Source organism: Schistocerca cancellata, chromosome 3 (assembly GCF_023864275.1).
Source record: "Schistocerca cancellata isolate TAMUIC-IGC-003103 chromosome 3, iqSchCanc2.1, whole genome shotgun sequence".
NCBI lineage: Eukaryota > Metazoa > Arthropoda > Insecta > Orthoptera > Acrididae > Schistocerca > Schistocerca cancellata.
This window is the reverse complement of record NC_064628.1, coordinates 320,106,070-320,127,981: the sequence shown is the minus strand read 5'-3', so window position 1 is coordinate 320,127,981 and position 21,912 is coordinate 320,106,070. Positions and strand designations below refer to the sequence as shown.

The following is a 21,912-nucleotide window of genomic DNA, read 5'->3' as shown; positions in this document are numbered from 1 at the left end:
GTTAGTGAGCACAAATCTTGTAGTAAAACAATGTGCGTCCCTGACTCATATAGGTACTCTTTGATCGCTGCAACTTTAGTCTCGGATGTAATCCTGTTAATACTGATAGTTGCAAGTGTATACGTCTGGAACATTTAGATTACATAAGAATGTACATAAATGAATAAAAAGATAGTAAAATAGTAATAAAAAAGGGAGTTGTGGCGCTTCTAGAAGGGATAAACTACTCCACTTCAACAAGCTCCTATAAGAATAATCTACAGATAAATACCTATGTGTATGAAAAGTACGTAAACCACTGCTTTTGGTTCCTCCGAAAAATGACTAAGACAGTAGTACAATTAGAACTTAAAGCGGTTCAACAATGTTTTCTTTCCCTTTTTTTTTGTTGGTTTGAAAAACCTCATTTTGGTGCAGTATTCCTAATTTCTCGGGTTTTTGTTTTGCAGAGGGGCTTTGGATCACTAATGTTACTTGAAGGTACCTCCTTAGGTTTTTCCGTGATAATTTCATACAGGACATTCTTGGCCGTTGCGTCATCGTGTCCAGGTTGTTGTTTGCTTTGGTTACATGGAGCTTTGAGATTAGGTTGCGGTTTGAGTCTACGTCGTTGGACATCTTGGTTCAACGCGCTGTCCTTCGCATTGTCTATCTTTACCGCTGTTGAGACCGAAGCTGCCTCAACAGCGTCCTGTTTACGACCTCCACTTCCTTGTTCGTCCGTCACTAACTCCAGAGCACTGACTGAGTCGGTTGGTTGGGGGTCCGTAAGTTAGTGAATGCGGTTCTGCTCCGTCACCTCATGGGGTTCGGAGTGCGGCTCGTCCGTCGCGGCGACAACCGTTACTGCTTCGCCTCCGAGGCCTGTTGGTACCGGTGCAGCCGCCGACAGCGGTTGGCTTGCCTCTGCCGCTGTCATGACGTCCATACACGTACTGTCTGTTTCCTCTAACACATCCGCATCACACTGCTTCTGTTTGCGGGTGGAGGGGGAATTATGGGAGGACTCGCCGTCCGAGCCGTCATCAGTCGTTTCCAACGGTCGTTTCTTATTCTGAAGATCGCATTCGGGAGCAGAAGGGTGACTTGTTATTACTTTCAGAGGTGGGAACTCTGTGTTAGTTATGGCGGGCATTGTAGAAGTACCTGCACCACTGTCAGTAGCAGAAGGAGGGAAGTTGCTGCTTGGTAAGACGTCGCTAAGGGTCAGTTTTTGACGCTGTGTTAGGTTATTCCGGAGGACAAAAACACGGCGTGGACAATCTTGTCTGAAATGACCTGTCTCATTACAAATATTGCACGTACGCTCCTGTCCAGAATAAACAACATGTGCTCTATGACCTGCAACAGATATATGGGACGGAATATTGGCTTTAACCTCCATTTCGACGGACCTAATTCCATTGTAACACTGTATCTTGTACAGTTTCGACCATCTTTCGTTATAAATAGATTTAACTTCCCCATACTTAGATAGAGCGTCTTTGATCAACTGATAATCAACTTCAATAGGAACATTTCAAATCCTCACATCGGTGTACGTCATATCAGCTTTTCGTACAGAAACATTACTTTTTGAACCGTCTCGATGAACAAATTAAACATAATTACCCCATTTCGCAAGTAACTGATCGACAGTCACGGAGTTCAGGAATTTAACTTAAACATAGTATTTTTCAGCATGTAACTGCGTGGAATGAACAGAGTCAGAATTGATACAGATTACCTCTGTGAACCAATCAAGGATCTCCAGTTCAGTGGGTTGGACCGGCCGGGTTTCCTTCTCGAACGACGAAACTAACGTATTCTTCCTCACGATGTCAGACATGGTCTTCAGTTCCGACGAAATACCGGTAAAACACCGAAACTGCGGTGAAGAACGAAACGTGGAACGGACGAAAACACTTCAAAACCATTTATCGGAACCACCAGACAAGATAAAACTACAAAAATGCGCAGGTAGCTCTAGGTAAACACGAAACACCGGAGATAGCGCAAGCATAGGCGAAATAAACAACGAGCACGTCCTACAGCGTCGACGGCTAAAGCCAGAATACCACTAGACCACACCGGATTTGCTCGGTAAACGTGAGATTTACTACCTCTCCTTCCGCATTTCGTGCTGAATCCGGACTCAGTGGTGTTCTCTGTTTGCGAGCGTATTTGTGCGTGCAGACTGGCATGGCGCACAGCTCGAAACTGACTATTCATTGCTGTTTGCATCATATTTTACTCATAACAGGGGAGGAGAAAGATCAAAGTTGTACCTTGCCATAATTGGAAGTAAACATTTTTACGCTGAGGCGTGGACTCCTTGGGGATAACAAACGACAATTAAGTTCGTTCCCTAGCAACAGCAGCGCCGTTAATTCAGCCATGATGTACAGCAAATTAAATGCCCCGGGTGAGGATCGAACTCACGACCTTAAGATTATGAGACTTACGCGCTACCTACTGCGCTACCGAGGCACGTTGCAACAAGCGTCCCACGAAACTTGGTAAGTCCCACATATTAGAGATAGACAGTTTGCGCTTTCTCAAGAATCTGCTGTGTTGCTACACGTGCTTTCCCGACTGGCTAGATTAAACTGCTGCCGCAGCTTTTTCAACGGAAAGCAGCACTGCCTGAGGTAACAGTACATCGCCCTTGCGGCACCTGGACACAGCGGCCTGTAGGGCCAGGCCGACGCTAGAGTTCAGAAATAGCACGCGACCGTCCAAGTACGGCCTCTTGCGTGCTGCGTGTTTGGTTCTTCTCACAGCGAATCCTGCTACACATTCCTGAGGCTGACGCAGCTCAAGCGGGCAATCGGCGCGGCGGCATTATAGCGAGAACAGCAAAACGATGCATCGGCCGGGAATCGAAGCCGGGCCGCCCGCGTGGTAGGCGAACAACCTACCACTTTTTTAGTTGTTGTTCTCATTTTGTTAGTTGCATTTGTTGGGGGCGGACGTCCGATGACGTCCGTGCTTGCCGAGCATATTCCCGAGCAGCTGTCTGCAGGGAAAGTGGGATTGCCACCCAGCGACGTCGGATACGACCGAAAAAAGTGCTACACACGCGGAGTCCCCCACTACACTGCCTTATAGCGACCGCTCATCACTATCGTGTGAGTAACGTTGCGGCCGCGGCGACGAGTCTTGCCCAAAGACGCAGCGTGCGTGGAGGCGCTACCCGGTTGCGTGTGGATGCACCCTCCTACCTCGTAAAGCGCCTACAGCTACTATCACCGTGGGCCGCTGGCGGCGGGCGGGAAGCCGACACAGCGCGGCGTTGCGAGCAGCGGCTGTGCGGTGGTGGTGTAATGGTGAGCATAGTTGCCTTCCAAGCAGTTGATCCGGGTTCGATTCCCGGCCACCGCAACGGGCGAAACTTTTTGCGTATGAGTATGTGAGCCACGTGCTGTTAAATTAACGTTTTCTTTCCGTCGTTGCTCCACGCAGGCCATCCTGTAGTATGTCCCGACTTGTCCCGACTTTGCTCGGCTGACGCGAAAGCTGACGCTTGGAATTCGCCCTTATCAAAAGGACAGGCGCTATAAACGACTGTGAGAGGTGAGGTGTGGCGAGGTACCAAAACGACAGGCAAACCGCGAAATTTTCTGCTCCTCCTTCCTAAAGAAAAAAAGAAAAGAAAAACGGACGCAGTCGGTAGGACTCGAACCTACGCTCCCAGAGGGAATCTGATTTCTAGTCAGACGCCTTAACCACTCGGCCACGACTGCTCGTATCTGAAGCTTCCCTCGAATCGTGAAAAATCTAACCGGTCTGCGCAGAATGTTGACAGGAAACGAACTCTGTGCACTGATTACGGCAGGGTTACCAGCGCTACGAGACGAGCCATTACGGAAGCGTTAAAAATCTTCGCCCGGACAGGGACTCGAACCCTGGACCCTTAGGTTAAAAGCCTAATGCTCTACCGACTGAGCTATCCGGGCTCATGCCCGTTGTGGGTGGAGCGGCTGCAAGCAATGTGAATAATTGGAACGCGTGTGTAGGCGTACTACGGTAATTGCTGGCTTCTGGCGCAACTGGCCACTTCACCGACTTCCCACTGACGCTGGTAGCAGCCCAACAGCGGACCAGTGCCTCTTCTGCCTTTATCCCGGTGCTGACAGTAATTGCATCTTGTGCCTGTTTTCCCCGATTACGTTCGGTTGAAGCTCCGGAAGGAGGGCGACAAACGAAGGTTGGAAGGCCAAAACATGGAGGGACGTGTGCGCAAAAACTTCTCTTCCGGTACCGGGAATCGAACCCGGGCCTCCTGGGTGAAAGCCAGGTATCCTAGCCACTTTTTTTTTATTGTATTTTACTAAAACATACATTTCAAGTATTCAACAGTACAATTAATGATTAAACCATTTGCAACATTAAAAAAAGAACCAGTTTTAAACTATTTATATGCTAATTATGTCTAATACAGTAATAATGGTAAAACAAACTTTAAAAGTGGTTACAGTATAACTTTGCTCAAGATAACTGAGATTATTCTAGGTGCAAACTATTGTCACCCAATCAGTGGGTTTGTCTTCAAAGTTGAATTCACTGTTTAATTTGTAAACTGTCCATTGAATAAAAAATAATAGCATATTTAATACCAGTTTTCTTGACTATGAACCAGTTTAAATACAATCCAATTAAACACATACAATAACACAAAAAAAAGCAAAAAATACAAAAAAAAGTTCCGGAAGCAAGGTTAAAGTAAATAATAATAATGAACCAAGTGACTTATTTTTCTTCTGTTCGTTCTCGTTCAAGGTGTTGTAATGGTTTCACATATTTAACCAACACCCATTCTTTCAAAAATGATCTTCAGCATGTTGCCATAGTGCTTCTTGTGGTTGCGATACGTGCTGATTTTTGCATATTCACACTTCATGTAAACGCGGAATTCTATCTCGTTGTCCGACCCAAGTGTGTGGATGACATAACTAACATATTTTCCCATTAACCAGCTAATGGCGTTGGTTTTTAATTTCGGAAAGTATGTCATGTCCGGTCTCAGGAGGAGCGACGGCGTTATATATTGCGTAGAGGATCTGGTGAGAAAGGCGATTTGTTGCCTGATCCAATTCCAGTTATGCACATTGCCACCACAGGTGAATCTGTGGCTGAGTGTATCCACCAGATTGCATTTTCCACAAAGGTGTGTCTGGTTTAAACCGATCCCATATAGTCTCTCGTTGGTGCTGATGACATTATTAACTGTTTTGTACCATGCGGAAATAGCGTCTGTAGATAGCCCGGCATAGTTGATGTTCCGCCATACAGCTTTCCAGTCATAATTTGGGAATTTCGTTTCAATTTTGTTTCTACCCTCATTTAACTTCCTTTCAAGTATGATGTCGCGCGCTGTGATACGTGTGTTGCTTCTGATTTCGTCACTAAGATAACTTGCTTCGAGGAAAAAGTTCCTCACATACTGCAGACGGGCATTAATCCTTCGCACATCAATCGGTGCTTGCAGGCTATGGGGTGTCACAGCCTCAAAGAGCTTTGCGGTTATACATTGTGGAAGTTCTCTGAGTATATGGAAAGTCCGTTTGAGGAACAGAGCAGACGCTTTATTGCGAATATCCACCAAACCGAGGCCCCCGTTTCTGACATCCAGTATAACCGTAGTCGCACCAACCCTGAATATGTCTCCTCTCCATAAATAATTGGTAACAGTGGACATGATCCCTTTCGCTACTAGTTTAGGGATTGGAAATACCTGCGCAGTGAAATACGCTTTAGACAAAACGCAGGAGTTGATGAATCTGACTTTTTGCACCAGGTCCATAGTTCGATGGATGTTCTCCATTACAGCACCATGAACTTTCCTCCTAGTTTCCGTCCAGTTAAAAGCAGCCATCCGCATCGGACATGCCATTAAGGTGATTCCCAAAGTTTTATGTTTGTTGTCTTGTTTTGCCCATGCCAGTCGAAGGTGATCTAGGCCCTGTAGATTCAATATTTGACTTTTGTTTTCATTTGCTGTCGCTCCCGACGCTAGACAATATCTTTGGATTTCTCTTTCCAGTGTAACTGTCTCCTCCTTATTCCTTATTACAACGCCCACGTCATCAGCATAAGCTCGTATGACAGTTTTCTCACCACTCAATGTTATGCCTGTTAATCTTGCGTGGACAGTGCGGAGGAAGGGCTCTAAAGATACTGAAAATAAAAACATTGATAAGGGACTGCCCTGTGGAACCCCTCGCCTTATCTGTATGGGTTTAGATGTTTGGCCATTGATTGCTATTTTCGCATTTACACCTGTTGCAATATTCCTTAGCATGTTCACAATCTGGGGGTGGAAATCCATTCTTGACAGCGTCGCAAAGAGGTATCTATGACTAACGCGGTCAAAAGCTTTGTTGAAATCTATAAAGATTAAAGCACATTTTATACTTGTCACTGAGGTAATTGCAATGACGTCTCTGTATGCAGATAGACTTTCGAATATCGTTCTGGTCGGAGAGCAAGATTGGTGATGACTCAATATTTTTTTGGAAAAGGCAGAGAGTCTTTTGTTGATAATACGCGAAATTATTTTGTAATCAGAATTTAGTAGCGAAAGAGGCCGAAAATTGTTTAAGTTGGTTTTGCCTTTAGTCTTAGGAATCAGTACTATTTTACTTTCCTTAAACTCTGCAGGGACCGTTTTTCCGTTCAGGACCTCATTTGCCACGGAAGTGATCTTATCCCCAATTATAGACCAGTATCGGGCATAAAACTCCACAGGGAGGCCATCAAGTCCCGGAGATTTTTTGAGAGGTGAGTTACGCACTGCCTCATGCACTTCATCTTTAGTAATAGGTGACAGGATGTCAGCGTTGTCTGTTCCCGACAATTGTGGACCTAAAATAGTGAGAAAATCCGCGAGAGCTGCATCTTCCACTGTGGTAGGGGCATATAAGGTTTCATAGTACCTGTGGACTTCGTCCAGTATTTCTTTCTGGCATGTGAGCTTTGTACCAGTATGCGTCTGGACTTCATCAATAAAAGTTTGACGTCTATTTTTAGCATGCCGCACCAAGTGATACAGAGAAGCTGTTTCATCTGCTATGACTGATGTGGCTTTCGATTTAATTTTTAGTCCCTCCATCTGTTGCCGTTTAATGCTTAATAACTTGGCTTTTATTTTTTTGATATCATTCAGACGAATTACGTCATCATGTGCCTGTTTATATAAGTCTCTTAAAACCTTATAATAAAACTCCATTGTATTCCTCAACTCCCTGTGCCTCGCTGCACTATACTGCATGACAACTTTCCGCAGCCTTGGTTTAGCCCTCCTTGTCCACCAGTCAATGACTGTTGGGTGCTTGTCTACTGTGTGGAGGCACATAGTCCACGCAAACCTTACTTCCTGTTCCAGTTCTTCGTCAGTTAAAACAGAGATATTTAAGTTCCATTGGCCTCTGAATCGACGGGTTGGCTGTACACTTAGATTAAAACAAGTTAAAAGTGTACTGTGATCGCTAAAATACACTGGAATAGTCTCAACGTTTAATAATAATTTTGCAAATTTGATGACACGTAAATTCTATCTAGTCTGCTGCGAGAGTGGCTGGTTATATACGTGAACCCGACTGACGTCGGGTGCTGAAGTTCCCACACATCCTCGAGGTGTAGATCACTTACTAACTTTTTTAACTGTGGCGAGTAGTTGAAGTTGGGTTGTTGATCTTTCTGGTTTAAAACACAGTTAAAGTCTCCACCTAGTATAAGAGAACACGGATTTTTCCTCAATAAATAAATCAGTTCATCTTGAAAAAACTTCGCACGATCCAATTTGTGGGAAGTTCCTGATGGGGCGTAAAGGTTAATCACTGTCACATCGAAAATTTTTATGCCTATTGCTCTTCCTGATTCTAGTCGTTCGATTTCAGTCACCGGAATGCCTTCCCTTATAAGAATGGCTGTACCGATATTGGCTTCCGTAGAAACATTAACAATTTCAAAAAAGCCTGGGATCCGAAATTCCGCTATCGCAACTTCTTGTAGCAACGCGATATCTGTTCCGGACTGGTACAAGAATTCTTTTAGTGCTGCCAATTTCAAGGGTGACTGTATTTTATTTATGTTAATAGTAGTAATGCTATAAGCTTGCAGCACAGACATACCGGAAGAAGCTATTTGAGATGAGGTTAGGTATGATTATAGCAGCAAACGTGCTTCCCTACAAGGCACGATCTTTACAAGCTGTGTGCCCATTACATGTACTAACTGCCTACAAAAATTTGCATTGCTTTTAAACAAATAGCTTGAGAAGAAAAGTATCCTGAAATCCTGACAACGCATTGCTATAAGTCACTGTGGCCATTCTCTTTCTCCTCGTCAGTGTTGGCCCTGATGACTTCATATTTAATATTCTTTTTCTTTATGTCTTTCTTCTCTGGTGTGACTTTCGCTTGATGACGCGTGACAGCAAGACCCGGTGTCTGTCGCAGCCGCCGGCGGTGGCTAAATGGGGCAACGGCCGTGGCTTGCGAGTCGTCAATGTTTGGCTCCGGCGTGGTGTCTGTTGTGTTGTTTTGCTGGCGAGGCGGTGATGCTTGTGTATTTCCTCCTTCGGCGCGGCGTTGCGCTTCGGAGTCAGCAGGTTCTTTACCTGGTACTTCCTCGTACGGTTTGCACTGTATGGGTTGTGCACTTGATGCGGTTATTTCAGCCGTGACCTCAGGCTCAGGGTCACATTTCCGTGAAAAATCACTATCCGCTGCGTCACTATCTGTTCGTGGCGGTGTAAGTCCTTGTGCGGAAGTGGGAGCCACATCGACCGTCATTCCATCTCCTTTTTCCACTTCTAACAGATCTTCAGGACTGGGCTTCGGCCTCCTGGCAACGGGTGTTTCACAGGAAGAGTCCTCATCAACATTTCTTTCAGTGTCCTCTAGAGGACGATTTTTTGTGGGAATCTCGCTGTCACGGGACGGAATTTCAGCAGTTAATGCAGGTTTTAAAGACGGAAAGTCATTAACATTAAGTGCAACATTTTCAGAGGTAGTAACAGGATCCACGACCGCCGCCGGCTCTGTTGTATTACTGGCTGGCAACAAATCGTTGAGTGTCAATTTCCGGCGTTGCGTAAGGTTATTTGTTAGCACAAATACACGGCGAGGGCAGTCCTGACGGAGGTGACCAGACTCGTTACATACATGACATGTAGGGGTTTGCCCTGAGTACATAACATGCGCCTTGTGCCCGTCAACAAAGATGTGGGAGGGAATGTTTGCTTTCACTTCCATCTCCACGGAGCGAATGCCGTTAAAGCACTGCAGCTTGAAATGCGAAGCCCACCTTTCGTTGACTATTTGCCTGACAACCCCATACTTTGATAGGACATCTTTAATTTTCGAATTGTCTACTTCTATGGGAATATTCAAAACCCTAACATTCCTAATTACAGACTCGGAATTCCGGAGTTTGACAGTACTTTTAGTACCATCACGGTGTATAAATTCCGTTTCATAACCAAATTTTGCCAGAAAGCGGTCTACACTCGCGGAATCGTTAAACTTTACAAAAATGCAGTATTCATCAGAGTCCAGCTGCATGGTATGAACAGATTCAGAATGAAGGCCAATTACCTCGGTAATCCAGTCGTGTATTTCAAGTGCAGAGGGCTGTACTCGACGGGTGTACTTGTCGAAGGTGAAAATCACGGTGTTTTTTCTCACGGAGTTTGCCATGGTGTTCTGCAGCGAAGAAATCTCGGACAACGCCGAAATCCCAACGGCACTTCGTAGAAAGATGACACGAAAGAAGGCCAAATGCGCAATTGATAACGCTTAATTCACGTGCAAAACGTCACAAAACACGAAAACACTGGCGTAAACACTGTACGTTCACGGGGCAAACTTGAGGAGCATGCGACCGCTGCGGCAGCTAACGCCAGACTACTCGAAACTGACTATTCATTGCTGTTTGCATCATATTTTACTCATAACAGGGGAGGAGAAAGATCAAAGTTGTACCTTGCCATAATTGGAAGTAAACATTTTTACGCTGAGGCGTGGACTCCTTGGGGATAACAAACGACAATTAAGTTCGTTCCCTAGCAACAGCAGCGCCGTTAATTCAGCCATGATGTACAGCAAATTAAATACCCCGGGTGAGGATCGAACTCACGACCTTAAGATTATGAGACTTACGCGCTACCTACTGCGCTACCGAGGCACGTTGCAACAAGCGTCCCAGGAAACTTGGTAAGTCCCACATATTAGAGATAGACAGTTTGCGCTTTCTCAAGAATCTGCTGTGTTGCTACACGTGCTTTCCCGACTGGCTAGATTAAACTGCTGCCGCAGCTTTTTCAACGGAAAGCAGCACTGCCTGAGGTAACAGTACATCGCCCTTGCGGCACCTGGACACAGCGGCCTGTAGGGCCAGGCCGACGCTAGAGTTCAGAAATAGCACGCGACCGTCCAAGTACGGCCTCTTGCGTGCTGCGTGTTTGGTTCTTCTCACAGCGAATCCTGCTACACATTCCTGAGGCTGACGCAGCTCAAGCGGGCAATCGGCGCGGCGGCATTATAGCGAGAACAGCAAAACGATGCATCGGCCGGGAATCGAAGCCGGGCCGCCCGCGTGGTAGGCGAACAACCTACCACTTTTTTAGTTGTTGTTCTCATTTTGTTAGTTGCATTTGTTGGGGGCGGACGTCCGATGACGTCCGTGCTTGCCGAGCATATTCCCGAGCAGCTGTCTGCAGGGAAAGTGGGATTGCCACCCAGCGACGTCGGATACGACCGAAAAAAGTGCTACACACGCGGAGTCCCCCACTACACTGCCTTATAGCGACCGCTCATCACTATCGTGTGAGTAACGTTGCGGCCGCGGCGACGAGTCTTGCCCAAAGACGCAGCGTGCGTGGAGGCGCTACCCGAATGCGTGTGGATGCACCCTCCTACCTCGTAAAGCGCCTACAGCTACTATCACCGTGGGCCGCTGGCGGCGGGCGGGAAGCCGACACAGCGCGGCGTTGCGAGCAGCGGCTGTGCGGTAGTGGTGTAATGGTGAGCATAGTTGCCTTCCAAGCAGTTGATCCGGGTTCGATTCCCGGCCACCGCAACGGGCGAAACTTTTTGCGTATGAGTATGTGAGCCACGAGCTGTTAAATCAACGTTTTCTTTCCGTCGTTGCTCCACGCAGGCCATCCTGTAGTATGTCCCGACTTGTCCCGACTCTGCTCGGCTGACGCGAAAGCTGACGCTTGGAATTCGCCCTTATCAAAAGGACAGGCGCTATAAACGACTGTGAGAGGTGAGGTGTGGCGAGGTACCAAAACGACAGGCAAACCGCGAAATTTTCTGCTCCTCCTTCCTAAAGAAAAAAAGAAAAGAAAAACGGACGCAGTCGGTAGGACTCGAACCTACGCTCCCAGAGGGAATCTGATTTCTAGTCAGACGCCTTAACCACTCGGCCACGACTGCTCGTATCTGAAGCTTCCCTCGAATCGTGAAAAATCTAAACGGTCTGCGCAGAATGTTGACAGGAAACGAACTCTGTGCACTGATTACGGCAGGGCTACCAGCGCTACGAGACGAGCCATTACGGAAGCGTTAAAAATCTTCGCCCGGACAGGGACTCGAACCCTGGACCCTTAGGTTAAAAGCCTAATGCTCTACCGACTGAGCTATCCGGGCTCATGCCCGTTGTGGGTGGAGCGGCTGCAAGCAATGTGAATAATTGGAACGCGTGTGTAGGCGTACTACGGTAATTGCTGGCTTCTGGCGCAACTGGCCACTTCACCGACTTCCCACTGACGCTGGTAGCAGCCCAACAGCGGACTAGTGCCTCTTCTGCCTTTATCCCGGTGCTGACAGTAATTGCATCTTGTGCCTGTTTTCCCCGATTACGTTCGGTTGAAGCTCCGGAAGGAGGGCGACAAACGAAGGTTGGAAGGCCAAAACATGGAGGGACGTGTGCGCAAAAACTTCTCTTCCGGTACCGGGAATCGAACCCGGGCCTCCTGGGTGAAAGCCAGGTATCCTAGCCACTAGACCACACCGGATTTGCTCGGTAAACGTGAGATTTACTCCCTCTCCTCCCGCATTTCGTGCTGAATCCGGACTCAGTGGTGTTCTCTGTTTGCGAGCGTATTTGTGCGTGCAGACTGGCATAGCGCACAGCTCGAAACTGACTATTCATTGCTGTTTGCATCATATTTTACTCATAACAGGGGAGGAGAAAGATCAAAGTAGTACCTTGCCATAATTGGAAGTAAACATTTTTACGCTGAGGCGTGGACTCCTTGGGGATAACAAACGACAATTAAGTTCGTTCCCTAGCAACAGCAGCGCCGTTAATTCAGCCATGATGTACAGCAAATTAAATGCCCCGGGTGAGGATCGAACTCACGACCTTAAGATTATGAGACTTACGCGCTACCTACTGCGCTACCGAGGCACGTTACAACAAGCGTTCCAGGAAACTTGGTAAGTCCCACATATTAGAGATAGACAGTTTGCGCTTTCTCAAGAATCTGCTGTGTTGCTACACGTGCTTTCCCGACTGGCTAGATTAAACTGCTGCCGCAGCTTTTTCAACGGAAAGCAGCACTGCCTGAGGTAACAGTACATCGCCCTTGCGGCACCTGGACACAGCGGCCTGTAGGGCCAGACCGACGCTAGAGTTCAGAAATAGCACGCGACCGTCCAAGTACGGCCTCTTGCGTGCTGCGTGTTTGGTTCTTCTCACAGCGAATCCTGCTACACATTCCTGAGGCTGACGCAGCTCAAGCGGGCAATCGGCGCGGCGGCATTATAGCGAGAACAGCAAAACGATGCATCGGCCGGGAATCGAAGCCGGGCCGCCCGCGTGGTAGGCGAACAACCTACCACTTTTTTAGTTGTTGTTCTCATTTTGTTAGTTGCATTTGTTGGGGGCGGACGTCCGATGACGTCCGTGCTTGCCGAGCATATTCCCGAGCAGCTGTCTGCAGGGAAAGTGGGATTGCCACCCAGCGACGTCGGATACGACCGAAAAAAGTGCTACACACGCGGAGTCCCCCACTACACTGCCTTATAGCGACCGCTCATCACTATCGTGTGAGTAACGTTGCGGCCGCGGCGACGAGTCTTGCCCAAAGACGCAGCGTGCGTGGAGGCGCTACCCGAATGCGTGTGGATGCACCCTCCTACCTCGTAAAGCGCCTACAGCTACTATCACCGTGGGCCGCTGGCGGCGGGCGGGAAGCCGACACAGCGCGGCGTTGCGAGCAGCGGCTGTGCGGTGGTGGTGTAATGGTGAGCATAGTTGCCTTCCAAGCAGTTGATCCGGGTTCGATTCCCGGCCACCGCAACGGGCGAAACTTTTTGCGTATGAGTATGTGAGCCACGAGCTGTTAAATCAACGTTTTCTTTCCGTCGTTGCTCCACGCAGGCCATCCTGTAGTATGTCCCGACTTGTCCCGACTCTGCTCGGCTGACGCGAAAGCTGACGCTTGGAATTCGCCCTTATCAAAAGGACAGGCGCTATAAACGACTGTGAGTGGTGAGGTGTGGCGAGGTACCAAAACGACAGGCAAACCGCGAAATTTTCTGCTCCTCCTTCCTAAAGAAAAAAAGAAAAGAAAAACGGACGCAGTCGGTAAGACTCGAACCTCCGCTCCCAGAGGGAATCTGATTTCTAGTCAGACGCCTTAACCACTCGGCCACGACTGCTCGTATCTGAAGCTTCCCTCGAATCGTGAAAAATCTAAACGGTCTGCGCAGAATGTTGACAGGAAACGAACTCTGTGCACTGATTACGGCAGGGCTACCAGCGCTACGAGACGAGCCATTACGGAAGCGTTAAAAATCTTCGCCCGGACAGGGACTCGAACCCTGGACCCTTAGGTTAAAAGCCTAATGCTCTACCGACTGAGCTATCCGGGCTCATGCCCGTTGTGGGTGGAGCGGCTGCAAGCAATGTGAATAATTGGAACGCGTGTGTAGGCGTACTACGGTAATTGCTGGCTTCTGGCGCAACTGGCCACTTCACCGACTTCCCACTGACGCTGGTCACAGCCCAACAGCGGACCAGTGCCTCTTCTGCCTTTATCCCGGTGCTGACAGTAATTGCATCTTGTGCCTGTTTTCCCCGATTACGTTCGGTTGAAGCTCCGGAAGGAGGGCGACAAACGAAGGTTGGAAGGCCAAAACATGGAGGGACGTGTGCGCAAAAACTTCTCTTCCGGTACCGGGAATCGAACCCGGGCCTCCTGGGTGAAAGCCAGGTATCCTAGCCACTAGACCACACCGGATTTGCTCAGTAAACGTGAGATTTACTCCCTCTCCTCCCGCATTTCGTGCTGAATCCGGACTCAGTGCTGTTCTCTGTTTGCGAGCGTATTTGTGCGTGCAGACTGGCATAGCGCACAGCTCGAAACTGACTATTCATTGCTGTTTGCATCATATTTTACTCATAACAGGGGAGGAGAAAGATCAAAGTTGTACCTTGCCATAATTGCAAGTAAACATTTTTACGCTGAGGCGTGGACTCCTTGGGGATAACAAACGACAATTAAGTTCGTTCCCTAGCAACAGCAGCGCCGTTAATTCAGCCATGATGTACAGCAAATTTAATGCCCCGGGTGAGGATCGAACTCACGACCCTAAGATTATGAGACTTACGCGCTACCTACTGCGCTACCGAGGCACGTTGCAACAAGCGTCCCAGGAAACTTGGTAAGTCCCACATATTAGAGATAGACAGTTTGCGCTTTCTCAAGAATCTGCTGTGTTGCTACACGTGCTTTCCCGACTGGCTAGATTAAACTGCTGCCGCAGCTTTTTCAACGGAAAGCAGCACTGCCTGAGGTAACAGTACATCGCCCTTGCGGCACCTGGACACAGCGGCCTGTAGGGCCAGACCGACGCTAGAGTTCAGAAATAGCACGCGACCGTCCAAGTACGGCCTCTTGCGTGCTGCGTGTTTGGTTCTTCTCACAGCGAATCCTGCTACACATTCCTGAGGCTGACGCAGCTCAAGCGGGCAATCGGCGCGGCGGCATTATAGCGAGAACAGCAAAACGATGCATCGGCCGGGAATCGAAGCCGGGCCGCCCGCGTGGTAGGCGAACGACCTACCACTTTTTTAGTTGTTGTTCTCATTTTGTTAGTTGCATTTGTTGGGGGCGGACGTCCGATGACGTCCGTGCTTGCCGAGCATATTCCCGAGCAGCTGTCTGCAGGGAAAGTGGGATTGCCACCCAGCGACGTCGGATACGACCGAAAAAAGTGCTACACACGCGGAGTCCCCCACTACACTGCCTTATAGCGACCGCTCATCACTATCGTGTGAGTAACGTTGCGGCCGCGGCGACGAGTCTTGCCCAAAGACGCAGCGTGCGTGGAGGCGCTACCCGAATGCGTGTGGATGCACCCTCCTACCTCGTAAAGCGCCTGCAGCTACTATCACCGTGGGCCGCTGGCGGCGGGCGGGAGGCCGACACAGCGCGGCGTTGCGAGCAGCGGCTGTGCGGTGGTGGTGTAATGGTGAGCATAGTTGCCTTCCAAGCAGTTGATCCGGGTTTGATTCCCGGCCACCGCAACGTGCGAAATTTTTTGCGTATGAGTATGTGAGCCACGTGCTGTTAAATTAACGTTTTCTTTCCGTCGTTGCTCCACGCAGGCCATCCTGTAGTATGTCCCGACTTGTCCCGACCCTGCTCGGCTGACGCGAAAGCTGACGCTTGGAATTCGCCCTTATCAAAAGGACAGGCGCTATAAACGACTGTGAGAGGTGAGGTGTGGCGAGGTACCAAAACGACAGGCAAACCGCGAAATTTTCTGCTCCTCCTTCCTAAAGAAAAAAAGAAAAGAAAAACGGACGCAGTCGGTAGGACTCGAACCTCCGCTCCCAGAGGGAATCTGATTTCTAGTCAGACGCCTTAACCACTCGGCCACGACTGCTCGTATCTGAAGCTTCCCTCGAATCGTGAAAAATCTAAACGGTCTGCGCAGAATGTTGACAGGAAACGAACTCTGTGCACTGATTACGGCAGGGCTACCAGCGCTACGAGACGAGCCATTACGGAAGCGTTAAAAATCTTCGCCCGGACAGGGACTCGAACCCTGGACCCTTAGGTTAAAAGCCTAATGCTCTACCGACTGAGCTATCCGGGCTCATGCCCGTTGTGGGTGGAGCGGCTGCAAGCAATGTGAATAATTGGAACGCGTGTGTAGGCGTACTACGGTAATTGCTGGCTTCTGGCGCAACTGGCCACTTCACCGACTTCCCACTGACGCTGGTAGCAGCCCAACAGCGGACTAGTGCCTCTTCTGCCTTTATCCCGGTGCTGACAGTAATTGCATCTTGTGCCTGTTTTCCCCGATTACGTTCGGTTGAAGCTCCGGAAGGAGGGCGACAAACGAAGGTTGGAAGGCCAAAACATGGAGGGACGTGTGCGCAAAAACTTCTCTTCCGGTACCGGGAATCGAACCCGGGCCTCCTGGGTGAAAGCCAGGTATCCTAGCCACTAGACCACACCGGATTTGCTCGGTAAACGTGAGATTTACTCCCTCTCCTCCCGCATTTCGTGCTGAATCCGGACTCAGTGGTGTTCTCTGTTTGCGAGCGTATTTGTGCGTGCAGACTGGCATAGCGCACAGCTCGAAACTGACTATCCATTGCTGTTTGCATCATATTTTACTCATAACAGGGGAGGAGAAAGATCAAAGTAGTACCTTGCCATAATTGGAAGTAAACATTTTTACGCTGAGGCGTGGACTCCTTGGGGATAACAAACGACAATTAAGTTCGTTCCCTAGCAACAGCAGCGCCGTTAATTCAGCCATGATGTACAGCAAATTAAATGCCCAGTGTGAGGATCGAACTCACTACCTTAAGATTATGAGACTTACGCGCTACCTACTGCGCTACCGAGGCACGTTGCAACAAGCGTCCCAGGAAACTTGGTAAGTCCCACATATTAGAGATAGACAGTTTGCGCTTTCTCAAGAATCTGCTGTGTTGCTACACGTGCTTTCCCGACTGGCTAGATTAAACTGCTGCCGCAGCTTTTTCAACGGAAAGCAGCACTGCCTGAGGTAACAGTACATCGCCCTTGCGGCACCTGGACACAGCGGCCTGTAGGGCCAGGCCGACGCTAGAGTTCAGAAATAGCACGCGACCGTCCAAGTACGGCCTCTTGCGTGCTGCGTGTTTGGTTCTTCTCACAGCGAATCCTGCTACACATTCCTGAGGCTGACGCAGCTCAAGCGGGCAATCGGCGCGGCGGCATTATAGCGAGAACAGCAAAACGATGCATCGGCCGGGAATCGAAGCCGGGCCGCCCGCGTGGTAGGCGAACAACCTACCACTTTTTTAGTTGTTGTTCTCATTTTGTTAGTTGCATTTGTTGGGGGCGGACGTCCGATGACGTCCGTGCTTGCCGAGCATATTCCCGAGCAGCTGTCTGCAGGGAAAGTGGGATTGCCACCCAGCGACGTCGGATACGACCGAAAAAAGTGCTACACACGCGGAGTCCCCCACTACACTGCCTTATAGCGACCGCTCATCACTATCGTGTGAGTAACGTTGCGGCCGCGGCGACGAGTCTTGCCCAAAGACGCAGCGTGCGTGGAGGCGCTACCCGAATGCGTGTGGATGCACCCTCCTACCTCGTAAAGCGCCTACAGCTACTATCACCGTGGGCCGCTGGCGGCGGGCGGGAAGCCGACACAGCGCGGCGTTGCGAGCAGCGGCTGTGCGGTGGTGGTGTAATGGTGAGCATAGTTGCCTTCCAAGCAGTTGATCCGGGTTCGATTCCCGGCCACCGCAACGGGCGAAACTTTTTGCGTATGTGTATGTGAGCCACGTGCTGTTAAATCAACGTTTTCTTTCCGTCGTTGCTCCACGCAGGCCATCCTGTAGTATGTCCCGACTTGTTTCGACTCTGCTCGGCTGACGCGAAAGCTGACGCTTGGAATTCGCCCTTATCAAAAGGACAGGCGCTATAAACGACTGTGAGAGGTGAGGTGTGGCGAGGTACCAAAACGACAGGCAAACCGCGAAATTTTCTGCTCCTCCTTCCTAAAGAAAAAAAGAAAAGAAAAACGGACGCAGTCGGTAGGACTCGAACCTACGCTCCCAGAGGGAATCTGATTTCTAGTCAGACGCCTTAACCACTCGGCCACGACTGCTCGTATCTGAAGCTTCCCTCGAATCGTGAAAAATCTAAACGGTCTGCGCAGAATGTTGACAGGAAACGAACTCTGTGCACTGATTACGGCAGGGCTACCAGCGCTACGAGACGAGCCATTACGGAAGCGTTAAAAATCGTCGCCCGGACAGGGACTCGAACCCTGGACCCTTAGGTTAAAAGCCTAATGCTCTACCGACTGAGCTATCCGGGCTCATGCCCGTTGTGGGTGGAGCGGCTGCAAGCAATGTGAATAATTGGAACGCGTGTGTAGGCGTACTACGGTAATTGCTGGCTTCTGGCGCAACTGGCCACTTCACCGACTTCCCACTGACGCTGGTAGCAGCCCAACAGCGGACCAGTGCCTCTTCTGCCTTTATCCCGGTGCTGACAGTAATTGCATCTTGTGCCTGTTTTCCCCGATTACGTTCGGTTGAAGCTCCGGAAGGAGGGCGACAAACGAAGGTTGGAAGGCCAAAACATGGAGGGACGTGTGCGCAAAAACTTCTCTTCCGGTACCGGGAATCGAACCCGGGCCTTCTGGGTGAAAGCCAGGTATCCTAGCCACTAGACCACACCGGATTTGCTAGGTAAACGTGAGATTTACTCCCTCTCCTCCCGCATTTCGTGCTGAATCCGGACTCAGTGGTGTTCTCTGTTTGCGAGCGTATTTGTGCGTGCAGACTGGCATAGCGCACAGCTCGAAACTGACTATTCATTGCTGTTTGCATCATATTTTACTCATAACAGGGGAGGAGAAAGATCAAAGTAGTACCTTGCCATAATTGGAAGTAAACATTTTTACGCTGAGGCGTGGACTCCTTGGGGATAACAAACGACAATTAAGTTCGTTCCCTAGCAACAGCAGCGCCGTTAATTCAGCCATGATGTACAGCAAATTAAATGCCCCGGGTGAGGATCGAACTCACGACCCTAAGATTATGAGACTTACGCGCTACCTACTGCGCTACCGAGGCACGTTGCAACAAGCGTCCCAGGAAACTTGGTAAGTCCCACATATTAGAGATAGACAGTTTGCGCTTTCTCAAGAATCTGCTGTGTTGCTACACGTGCTTTCCCGACTGGCTAGATTAAACTGCTGCCGCAGCTTTTTCAACGGAAAGCAGCACTGCCTGAGGTAACAGTACATCGCCCTTGCGGCACCTGGACACAGCGGCCTGTAGGGCCAGACCGACGCTAGAGTTCAGAAATAGCACGCGACCGTCCAAGTACGGCCTCTTGCGTGCTGCGTGTTTGGTTCTTCTCACAGCGAATCCTGCTACACATTCCTGAGGCTGACGCAGCTCAAGCGGGCAATCGGCGCGGCGGCATTATAGCGAGAACAGCAAAACGATGCATCGGCCGGGAATCGAAGCCGGGCCGCCCGCGTGGTAGGCGAACGACCTACCACTTTTTTAGTTGTTGTTCTCATTTTGTTAGTTGCATTTGTTGGGGGCGGACGTCCGATGACGTCCGTGCTTGCCGAGCATATTCCCGAGCAGCTGTCTGCAGGGAAAGTGGGATTGCCACCCAGCGACGTCGGATACGACCGAAAAAAGTGCTACACACGCGCAGTCCCCCACTACACTGCCTTATAGCGACCGCTCATCACTATCGTGTGAGCAACGTTGCGGCCGCGGCGACGAGTCTTGCCCAAAGACGCAGCGTGCGTGGAGGCGCTACCCGAATGCGTGTGGATGCACCCTCCTACCTCGTAAAGCGCCTACAGCTACTATCACCGTGGGCCGCTGGCGGCGGGCGGGAAGCCGACACAGCGCGGCGTTGCGAGCAGCGGCTGTGCGGTGGTGGTGTAATGGTGAGCATAGTTGCCTTCCAAGCAGTTGTTCCGGGTTCGATTCCCGGCCACCGCAACGGGCGAAACTTTTTGCGTATGAGTATGTGAGCCACGTGCTGTTAAATCAACGTTTTCTTTCCGTCGTTGCTCCACGCAGGCCATCCTGTAGTATGTCCCGACTTGTCCCGACTCTGCTCGTTGGAATTCGCCCTTATCAAAAGGACAGGCGCTATAAACGACTGTGAGAGGTGAGGTGTGGCGAGGTACCAAAACGACAGGCAAACCGCGAAATTTTCTGCTCCTCCTTCCTAAAGAAAAAAAGAAAAGAAAAACGGACGCAGTCGGTAGGACTCGAACCTACGCTCCCAGAGGGAATCTGATTTCTAGTCAGACGCCTTAACCACACGGCCACGACTGCTCGTATCTGAAGCTTCCCTCGAATCGTGAAATATCTAAACGGTCTGCGCAGAATGTTGACAGGAAACGAACTCTGTGCACTGATTACGGCAGGGCTACCAGCGCTACGAGACGAGCCATTACGGAAGCGTTAAAAATCTTCGCCCGGACTGGGACTCGAACCCTGGACCCTTAGGTTAAAAGCCTAATGCTCTACCGACTGAGCTATCCGGGCTCATGCCCGTTGTGGGTGGAACGGCTGCAAGCAATGTGAATAATTGGAACGCGTGTGTAGGCGTACTACGGTAATTGCTGGCTTCTGGCGCAACTGGCCACTTCACCGACTTCCCACTGACGCTGGTAGCAGCCCAACAGCGGACCAGTGCCTCTTCTGCCTTTATCCCGGTGCTGACAGTAATTGCATCTTGTGCCTGTTTTCCCCGATTACGTACGGTTGAAGCTCCGGAAGGAGGGCGACAAACGAAGGTTGGAAGGCCAAAACATGGAGGGACGTGTGCGCAAAAACTTCTCTTCCGGTACCGGGAATCGAACCCGGGCCTCCTGGGTGAAAGCCAGGTATCCTAGCCACTAGACCACACCGGATTTGCTCGGTAAACGTGAGATTTACTCCCTCTCCTCCCGCATTTCGTGCTGAATCCGGACTCAGTGGTGCTCTCTGTTTGCGAGCGTATTTGTGCGTGCAGACTGGCATGGCGCACAGCTCGAAACTGACTATTCATTGCTGTTTGCATCATATTTTACTCATAACAGAGGAGGAGAAAGATCAAAGTTGTACCTTGCCATAATTGGAAGTAAACATTTTTACGCTGAGGCGTGGACTCCTTGGGGATAACAAACGACAATTAAGTTCGTTCCCTAGCAACAGCAGCGCCGTTAATTCAGCCATGATGTACAGCAAATTAAATGCCCCGGGTGAGGATCGAACTCACGACCTTAAGATTATGAGACTTACGCGCTACCTACTGCGCTACCGAGGCACGTTGCAACAAGCGTCCCATGAAACTAGGTAAGTCCCACATATTAGAGATAGACAGTTTGCGCTTTCTCAAGAATCTGCTGTGTTGCTACACGTGCTTTCCCGACTGGCTAGATTAAACTGCTGCCGCAGCTTTTTCAACGGAAAGCAGCACTGCCTGAGGTAACAGTACATCGCCCTTGCGGCACCTGGACACAGCGGCCTGTAGGGCCAGGCCGACGCTAGAGTTCAGAAATAGCACGCGACCGTCCAAGTACGGCCTCTTGCGTGCTGCGTGTTTGGTTCTTCTCACAGCGAATCCTGCTACACATTCCTGAGGCTGACGCAGCTCAAGCGGGCAATCGGCGCGGCGGCATTATAGCGAGAACAGCAAAACGATGCATCGGCCGGGAATCGAAGCCGGGCCGCCCGCGTGGTAGGCGAACAACCTACCACTTTTTTAGTTGTTGTTCTCATTTTGTTAGTTGCACTTGTTGGGGGCGGACGTCCGATGACGTCCGTGCTTGCCGAGCATATTCCCGAGCAGCTGTCTGCAGGGAAAGTGGGATTGCCACCCAGCGACGTCGGATACGACCGAAAAAAGTGCTACACACGCGGAGTTTC

General features: G+C 49.8%; 1 protein-coding gene and 29 non-coding genes across 30 annotated transcripts in view; 6 read left to right on the top strand and 24 right to left on the bottom strand.

The window, feature by feature from the left end:
• Positions 1-2,396: 2,396 nt before the first annotated feature.
• Trnam-cau (transfer RNA methionine (anticodon CAU)) lies at positions 2,397-2,469 on the bottom strand. Its single transcript has one exon. It is a non-coding gene; the product is annotated as a tRNA-Met (tRNA).
• Positions 2,470-3,291: 822 nt separating this feature from the next.
• Trnag-ucc (transfer RNA glycine (anticodon UCC)) lies at positions 3,292-3,363 on the top strand. The gene has a single exon. It is a non-coding gene; the product is annotated as a tRNA-Gly (tRNA).
• A 280-nt stretch (positions 3,364-3,643) lies between these two features.
• On the bottom strand, positions 3,644-3,725 carry Trnas-aga (transfer RNA serine (anticodon AGA)). Its single transcript has one exon. It is a non-coding gene; the product is annotated as a tRNA-Ser (tRNA).
• A 140-nt stretch (positions 3,726-3,865) lies between these two features.
• On the bottom strand, positions 3,866-3,938 carry Trnak-uuu (transfer RNA lysine (anticodon UUU)). Its single transcript has one exon. It is a non-coding gene; the product is annotated as a tRNA-Lys (tRNA).
• A 4,356-nt stretch (positions 3,939-8,294) lies between these two features.
• LOC126176288 (uncharacterized) overlaps positions 8,295-21,912 on the bottom strand; it is a 109,751-nt gene continuing 96,133 nt past the window's right edge. Inside the window, exon 2 of the mRNA XM_049923438.1 lies at positions 8,295-9,036. Coding sequence (XP_049779395.1) covers positions 8,295-9,036 — 742 coding nt within the window. The remainder of the gene's footprint in view (positions 9,037-21,912) is intronic.
• Trnam-cau (transfer RNA methionine (anticodon CAU)) lies at positions 10,098-10,170 on the bottom strand. Its single transcript has one exon. It is a non-coding gene; the product is annotated as a tRNA-Met (tRNA).
• On the top strand, positions 10,993-11,064 carry Trnag-ucc (transfer RNA glycine (anticodon UCC)). Its single transcript has one exon. It is a non-coding gene; the product is annotated as a tRNA-Gly (tRNA).
• Trnas-aga (transfer RNA serine (anticodon AGA)) lies at positions 11,345-11,426 on the bottom strand. The gene has a single exon. It is a non-coding gene; the product is annotated as a tRNA-Ser (tRNA).
• Positions 11,567-11,639, bottom strand: Trnak-uuu (transfer RNA lysine (anticodon UUU)). The gene has a single exon. It is a non-coding gene; the product is annotated as a tRNA-Lys (tRNA).
• Trnae-uuc (transfer RNA glutamic acid (anticodon UUC)) lies at positions 11,936-12,007 on the bottom strand. Its single transcript has one exon. It is a non-coding gene; the product is annotated as a tRNA-Glu (tRNA).
• Trnam-cau (transfer RNA methionine (anticodon CAU)) lies at positions 12,330-12,402 on the bottom strand. Its single transcript has one exon. It is a non-coding gene; the product is annotated as a tRNA-Met (tRNA).
• Trnag-ucc (transfer RNA glycine (anticodon UCC)) lies at positions 13,225-13,296 on the top strand. Its single transcript has one exon. It is a non-coding gene; the product is annotated as a tRNA-Gly (tRNA).
• Trnas-aga (transfer RNA serine (anticodon AGA)) lies at positions 13,577-13,658 on the bottom strand. Its single transcript has one exon. It is a non-coding gene; the product is annotated as a tRNA-Ser (tRNA).
• Trnak-uuu (transfer RNA lysine (anticodon UUU)) lies at positions 13,799-13,871 on the bottom strand. The gene has a single exon. It is a non-coding gene; the product is annotated as a tRNA-Lys (tRNA).
• Positions 14,168-14,239, bottom strand: Trnae-uuc (transfer RNA glutamic acid (anticodon UUC)). Its single transcript has one exon. It is a non-coding gene; the product is annotated as a tRNA-Glu (tRNA).
• Positions 14,562-14,634, bottom strand: Trnam-cau (transfer RNA methionine (anticodon CAU)). Its single transcript has one exon. It is a non-coding gene; the product is annotated as a tRNA-Met (tRNA).
• Trnag-ucc (transfer RNA glycine (anticodon UCC)) lies at positions 15,457-15,528 on the top strand. Its single transcript has one exon. It is a non-coding gene; the product is annotated as a tRNA-Gly (tRNA).
• Positions 15,809-15,890, bottom strand: Trnas-aga (transfer RNA serine (anticodon AGA)). Its single transcript has one exon. It is a non-coding gene; the product is annotated as a tRNA-Ser (tRNA).
• Trnak-uuu (transfer RNA lysine (anticodon UUU)) lies at positions 16,031-16,103 on the bottom strand. Its single transcript has one exon. It is a non-coding gene; the product is annotated as a tRNA-Lys (tRNA).
• On the bottom strand, positions 16,400-16,471 carry Trnae-uuc (transfer RNA glutamic acid (anticodon UUC)). Its single transcript has one exon. It is a non-coding gene; the product is annotated as a tRNA-Glu (tRNA).
• Positions 17,689-17,760, top strand: Trnag-ucc (transfer RNA glycine (anticodon UCC)). The gene has a single exon. It is a non-coding gene; the product is annotated as a tRNA-Gly (tRNA).
• Positions 18,041-18,122, bottom strand: Trnas-aga (transfer RNA serine (anticodon AGA)). Its single transcript has one exon. It is a non-coding gene; the product is annotated as a tRNA-Ser (tRNA).
• Trnak-uuu (transfer RNA lysine (anticodon UUU)) lies at positions 18,263-18,335 on the bottom strand. The gene has a single exon. It is a non-coding gene; the product is annotated as a tRNA-Lys (tRNA).
• Trnae-uuc (transfer RNA glutamic acid (anticodon UUC)) lies at positions 18,632-18,703 on the bottom strand. Its single transcript has one exon. It is a non-coding gene; the product is annotated as a tRNA-Glu (tRNA).
• On the bottom strand, positions 19,026-19,098 carry Trnam-cau (transfer RNA methionine (anticodon CAU)). Its single transcript has one exon. It is a non-coding gene; the product is annotated as a tRNA-Met (tRNA).
• Trnag-ucc (transfer RNA glycine (anticodon UCC)) lies at positions 19,921-19,992 on the top strand. The gene has a single exon. It is a non-coding gene; the product is annotated as a tRNA-Gly (tRNA).
• On the bottom strand, positions 20,253-20,334 carry Trnas-aga (transfer RNA serine (anticodon AGA)). The gene has a single exon. It is a non-coding gene; the product is annotated as a tRNA-Ser (tRNA).
• Trnak-uuu (transfer RNA lysine (anticodon UUU)) lies at positions 20,475-20,547 on the bottom strand. The gene has a single exon. It is a non-coding gene; the product is annotated as a tRNA-Lys (tRNA).
• Positions 20,844-20,915, bottom strand: Trnae-uuc (transfer RNA glutamic acid (anticodon UUC)). The gene has a single exon. It is a non-coding gene; the product is annotated as a tRNA-Glu (tRNA).
• Positions 21,238-21,310, bottom strand: Trnam-cau (transfer RNA methionine (anticodon CAU)). Its single transcript has one exon. It is a non-coding gene; the product is annotated as a tRNA-Met (tRNA).